We start from the raw sequence: 6,785 nt of genomic DNA on the forward strand, positions 1-6,785 counted from the left end.
GAGCTCTTTAGAATACCTATGATACTTTCCAGTGAACTTTTTAATGATAGTGATGTAACTGTGGTATATTTAGAGACAGCAGAAGGTGGGTGACATTGAAACATACAGAAGAAATTGGTTTGGTGTATTTTAGTCTTCAAATTCATCTTATTGAAAGAGTGGGTCTTTTATGTTGTGCAAGTAATCTGAAACCCCTTCTATGTCTTGCCAAGTACATAATACACCAATCTAATCTTGAAACAGTTGCGTGCCTTGCATTGTTACAAATAGAATATTAAAAGATTGTTTTGTAATTTCAGTGTGGAAGACAACTTGGAGTGAGCCTTCTAGACCTTGTAGGCGGTGGCTGCAACTGGTCCAGAATACCGCAATCTCAGTATGCTAATTTAGCCGGAGTAAGGGCATGGCTCCACCACTTTCTGACTTCCTCTGCATTGTCACCTCGCACACAGACAACAGCCCCTCATACGCCTAGAACACCTGCTCGTACAACTAACAAGTTAACAGTAGAGAGACTTAGCAGCAGAAACTTGGGAAATGGTTCAAGGTTGGTATCAGGTAGATCGGGGCCACCAAGCACCCCTGCGTCACCAAGGTTACCACGTAGTCGAGGACAGCGTGTGCGTCGACATTCTTGGTGCCTTACTGTGGATGCTGAAAATCAAGAACCCCAGGAGAGTAGCGTCTGTCCTCGACCAGCTAGTGCCAAGAAACCCATGGGTTCTGGTAGCCACTCTCCTAGGTATAAGCAGAAGTCCCCAAAGATCAAGTCACCTCCCAAGAAACCCGGTGTTTCTCGTTCCTTAACCTTTACGGAACTTGGAGAAAGCAGCCACTTAGGTAGTGGTGAAACAAAGCTTGCAAGCAGTAAAATCAACACTTGCAAGCACAGTCTCACAGCTAATGTAAGTCTCACACCAAATTTAAGTGTTAAGTTGTCTATCTCTGACACTCCTGAGAGCCCAACGTTGGTGAAGAAAGTTGAGAAGATCAGGAGACAAAGAAGCAAAGGTCTGAATGGTGGAACCAAGAAGCTGAAAATAAGCCCAAGTTCTAGTTCCAGTACAGAGGAAACTTCCATTAAGGGTAAGGAGACTTCTTACTACAGTCTTCCCAGTTTAGAAGCAACTGAGCGCAAGTGCAGTCCTCTGTCAGCTTCTCAGGAGGGTTTTTTTGGTGCTGCCGGTCAGAGTCCCCTGTCGCCACGATCCCCTCTCTCGTCTGTTTGCGAGCCACAAGCGAGTCACAGTCCTCCGGGGCTAGGAATCATCACAACTTCGGCCCCCTGCGACATTCACTTACAACCGAAGTCGCCTGTGGTAGTCACTTCTCCGAAAAAAGTGCCAAAGGTCATGTCTCCCAGCAAGCGCTCAAGCAAACATACGCTCAAGTCTTTATCCAAGAGCATGGATCGGCTACCAGCCGTCCCAGGGGCAGCTGGAGAGCGACTGAAACTCCTTCCGAAGAAAGTGAAGAAGAAAGTAGCTGCACGAAGTGTTACGGATTTATCAGGAACAATAGCTTCCCCAGCAATGAAGCCAGCAACTTCACAACCAACACTTGATTGGATTATTAGCACTCCACACCAAGGCTTATCATCCGAAATAGATACGGTTCCCCCAAAGATTAAGAAACGAAAGAAAAACAGTAGAAAATCTCTGTAAATACTGTGTACAATAAATATTTTCTATTACTCTACTTTCAAAAGACTTAATAGGCATTTATGGAATGACTACACGTAAGTAATGTGATATGACTTAAAGTGTTGCATTTTATAATCTTTAACATTTTTCTTAACGTTTGTACACAGCATTGTTGATCATTTCTATTTCTCTGGCCTCACCGAAGCTGCGTAAGTGGTGACGTCTTGAAAAAGCGCAAGCACAGTGGTTTAAAGTATAACCCAGTGTTCATCCGATTCGAATTTTTGTGTTTACTTTTATTAAGTTATTGTTAAACGTTGTTGACGAAAAAGTCAAACTCATATCCTTTATTTAACAAAGAGCATTTTAACTTGGGATGGTGCTTTATATTTTTCAATATTTCTTCAGCAATAGTAGCTGTCTTGTCTCTACCGAAATGAATTTCTATTTAAACCCAGACATATAATGTCATTTCTCTGTAATGTTATAAAAGTACCTTTTAAGGTATTTGTATTTCTTCAAAATGATAAATGCATAATTTTCATTATTTTTGAACCCTCATTTGTTCCAACACAGGAACTTACCTCGAACTAATTTCATACCCTCATATTAAGTCTTCCAAAAGTCCCTTTATGTTATCAGGAGGCCTTTTCATGGGCAGCCCAAAACATTCTAACAAATTTGGATCAATGCTATATTTTGACCTACTTCTAGTGGTGCTTATAGAACAAGGACTTAACACAGAAGGCTTATGGGTGATAGTCATAGGAGATAAGACTCCAATGATATTGATAACCCCTCTATAGATTTTTTTTATTCCTTATATCCGATTACAGTTTCCTCGACAGAAGTGATTCATCTTAGGGCCCCTTCACATGGGCTACTTTTCAGTGGACGGTGACTGCTACTGTTTTGTAGCGAAAAATTAAACGCATGTGCTTTTATCGATACCTGCACATGACCCGATTTTTTAATTGTTTAATGGTGAGATGTTCACAGCTTCTCACTCCACATTTTTGTGGCACCACGAAACAGTGGCAGTTACAGTATACTGAAAAGTGTACAGTGTGGCAGCCTTAGAATCTTGATTATCTGCCTTATGATCATCACAAATTTTCTTTTAGTGTTGTATCATGGATGACTTTTCAGTGCAATTTGCATGAAATCTGAAATGTATTTGGTAATCTGCACATTTATGATACTGCACAGTATGATAAGAGTCATATTGAAAGATCACCTTAAGATTAATTTTTATACATGTGCAAAAGTTCTTATTTACTGAGTAAATCCAACTGGTCTCATACTATTCTCAAGATGTTTGTGCACCCTTTTAGGCACTCATCTACTTTCACCTTTTTTATTTATGGTCTCCTACAGGGAATTCCTAACCATTGCAGTTAAGCCTTTTGAGGGAATTCGTTAGGCAAGGCTATTTGTTTATCTCCGATATTATACTCTTATCTTTCTCCTTTCCTTCGGTTGTTGCTCGCCAACAACTTCTGTGTCTTTGAAGGCTAAAGGAATTTCTTTTTCTAGAAGATGTATTGGTTTCCTGAAAGACACAATTTCGATATGACTGTAGCAAATGTCACGGCTTTACAATAGTTCTGTATTTTAGCATTTTGTGAATGAAATTTCTTTAATGAAAAAGCACTATACTTTACTGCACACTTCAGTGAAGTTGTAGTTTTCATTTTGTCTTTGATTATTGCATTATTTCACTAGAGCTGACCAGGTTTCCTTGACAGAAAATACTGAAATTTAATATGATTATTAAAGAGAATGTATAATTATATATTAAGTTATTTTCTATGGCCTCAGAATCAATATTTTTATTCTTTGTGTAAAACTTCAAACTTATTCCAGCATCCAGATCTGTCATAAGGGTTGTAATGGCCGATGTGGTAACGTCTTTGACTGGTGAATGCCAGACTGGGGTTCGAGTCCCGCTTAGACTCGTTAGTTTCTTTGGTCGCTGTAACCTCACCATCCTTAGGGGCTAAAGAAAGGGAGTTTAGGGGAGCCTATAGATCTATCTGCTGAGTCATCAGCAGCCATTGCCTGGCCCTCCTTGGTTCTAGCTTGGATGGAGGGGGTGGACATTGTCCTACTTGATAGGGCAATGTCACTGCCCCTTGCCTCTGCTATTCATGAGCGGCCTTTAAGCCTTTAAACCTTTAATCGTAACAAACTGAAATTGATATTGAAAGTAAAATACTCCTGTTTTATCTTATTCTTGGGAAAATTGTTTTTGATGGGCTTCTTTTTATCCATTTTATATCTTTAGGCTGGAGGAACGTAGAGAGTAGAGGTCCCCTTTTTTGTTTTGTTTCTTGTTGATGTCGGCTACCCCCCAAAATTGGGGGAAGTGCCTTTGGTATATGTATGTATATCTTTTGAAATTATTGTACATCACCCCAAATTGAGTCTTTTCATATATTGAGTTGTAATCGGTACGAATTCTTCTTTCTATCAGTAGCATGGTAGTTGTTTCATCTATTAGCCTTGCTTGTAAGAATCTGCATAGGTGTTGATAAAAGCTTTCATCCACATTTTGATTTGACAACTTGAAGGATGTCTCTGCTACAGTCCTTTTTTAGTAGTGAATTCAAGGAAATTAAGAATTATGTGATTTGAGACATTCTTTCCTCTTAAAAATATTTTAATTCCAAGTTAATTTGAAGACAACCTTACATACATACATATACCAAGGCACCTCCCCCAATTTTGGGGGGTAGCTGACATCAACAAATGAAACAAAAACAAAAAAGGGGACCTCTACTCTCTACGTTCTTCCCAGCCTAACAAGGGACTCAACTGAGTTCAGCTGGTACTGCTAGGGTGCCACAGCCCACCCTCCCCTGTTATCCACCACAGATGATGACATCCGACATCAACAACCTTAAAAAAAAAAAAAATCAGAATTATAATTGCCTGTATTGTATGTACTTGTAACATTTACATGTAATGGTTATTCTGGTCACTGGTTTTCATCATTTACAGCTACTTTTTTAAAATCTCTCATCAGCAATCTTGGTTATATTTCAAAACGAAGCAAGAATTATATAATATGCAGTAACAGCGAGAACTGTGATGGCAAGCAAGCGACCTATATAACTCTTATGCACGATCCGTAGGCATCTCTAAAATAATATCATTACCATCAAAAGGGGATTTTCAAATACTATGTTAAAATTATTTTTTAATGGTTACAAATTTATGTGTGTCTTATTTTCTGAAGATTTTTTTACTGGTATGAACTTTTATCTCATGTTATTTGTTAATTTAATTTTGTATCTGAAATGTTTCTTCTATTGCAGCACTTCACATTTCGAGATTCACTTGTTATACTGCAGATGTGCTAGGATTGGTAACTTCTCTTCAATACAATACTTTGTGATTGTAGCCTTTTTTTTGAAGAATTTTAGTATACATCTGATGGTAGACAAGTGCATAGTTAAGTAATGTAGTTACATAAACAGTTTACTGCTTTATTTTATGTTTTTTGTTATATTTTAAGCTGCTCAGGGAGCAGTATACTGTACTGGCACAAGACCCTGGTTACCTGACAATGAATATGGAAACTAAATTGTACACAATTGTTATTTAACAACTTTAAATGAAATCTGTTTCAAATTGATTAGATTCTGACACTTTATTGCAGTTGATAATTTCCACTGACAGGATAGATACTGTATTTTTATTTATTATTATTAGAAAACCAGAAGGATTTGGAACCTGGTGATATTGATGTGGTCGAGATAATTTATTTGCAAAACTACAGTATTTTTTTTTCTTGAGAAGGTTGCACAAGGATAGTTTATATCTCGTTTAGAATGAGGATTAATGGAATTTAATAATCTTGATAGCTCTTCTTTTAAATCAACATTGAGAGATTAGCAGATGGGATTTCAAGGCAGTCTTTCAGGTCTGAATTCGTGGAAGAGGTACCTCCAAGGCAGTCTTTCAGGTCGGAATTCGTGGAAGAGGTACCTCCAAGGCAGTCTTTCAGGTCGGAATTCGTGGAAGAGGTACCTCCAAGGCAGTCTTTCAGGTCTGAATTCATGGAAGAGGTACCTCCAAGGCAGTCTTTCAGGTCTGAATTCGTGGAAGAGGTACCTCCAAGGCAGTCTTTCAGGTCTGAATTCGTGGAAGAGGTACCTCCAAGGCAGTCTTTCAGGTCTGAATTCGTGGAAGAGGTACCTCCAAGGCAGTCTTTCAGGTCTGAATTCGTGGAAGAGGTACCTCCAAGGCAGTCTTTCAGGTCTGAATTCCTGGAAGAGGTACCTTTGCTAGGCTAATGGAAGACATTCAAACACGCCCTATATTTGTTAGGATAGGAAGCACAAATACGAGATGGCACAAAGACAGATGTCAACGCTAATGTTTTTTTAAGTTATTTATGATAGAATAAAGTTCCTTTTTGTGTTAGGACAAGTTAGGTTTTCAGAGGTTTTAAAGCAGTCTTTGACACAGATGTCAGTCTACAGGCACATCGGTCGAATTGTTTTAAAGATTAATGTATGCTAATTGTACGGAAGAAACCATTTATCAGTACAGTACCGTTTCTTTAAACGCCATAACACTACTACAATGTATATATGAAGATCCAAATTGCACCAGAATTGTTCCATACACAAAATCTTTATTTTTTAGATTTACAAAAAATAATGTTTATAGGTTTAATCCCCCCCCTTCACTTTGTCTAAAGAGTAAAAAAGGAAAAAAAACAAATAGTCTGTGATATAGACAACTGCTGTAAATCTGTTTAATCACATCCAAATTGTAGCGTTTTGTGGTTTAGTGTAGATAATACTTCACAAAAGTGTAGATAATACTTCACAAATGTGAAAGAAATGATGAATCTTTGAAATGGAAAACCAGATTGATGACTGCCCCACCCCTCTCCTAAAGTTGGTAATGTGCTGCAGTTAGCTCCCCTCATCTAATGTGAATAGATTAGCAAAACTCTTTGTAAACATGGAAGATCTCCATTTTCAGGAACCCTAGTTTTTATTAGTTACATAATTTTTTTAACCCTTTCGCCCCCAAAGGACGTACCGGTACGTTCTTGCAAATCACTGTTATTTACATGTTTTTGCATGTTTTTGATAACTTTATGATGAACTTCAGGCATTTTCC

General features: G+C 38.2%; 1 protein-coding gene across 1 annotated transcript in view; it reads left to right on the forward strand.

Moving 5' to 3' along the window:
- The window catches only part of LOC137622227 (cytosolic carboxypeptidase-like protein 5), a 48,778-nt gene extending 42,307 nt beyond the window's left edge, over nucleotides 1-6,471 (forward strand). Inside the window, exon 8 of the mRNA XM_068352722.1 lies at nucleotides 300-6,471. Coding sequence (XP_068208823.1) covers nucleotides 300-1,664 — 1,365 coding nt within the window. The 3' untranslated portion in view covers nucleotides 1,665-6,471. The remainder of the gene's footprint in view (nucleotides 1-299) is intronic.
- The last annotated feature ends 314 nt before the right edge of the window (nucleotides 6,472-6,785 follow it).

This window comes from Palaemon carinicauda, chromosome 29 (genome assembly GCF_036898095.1).
Source record: "Palaemon carinicauda isolate YSFRI2023 chromosome 29, ASM3689809v2, whole genome shotgun sequence".
NCBI lineage: Eukaryota > Metazoa > Arthropoda > Malacostraca > Decapoda > Palaemonidae > Palaemon > Palaemon carinicauda.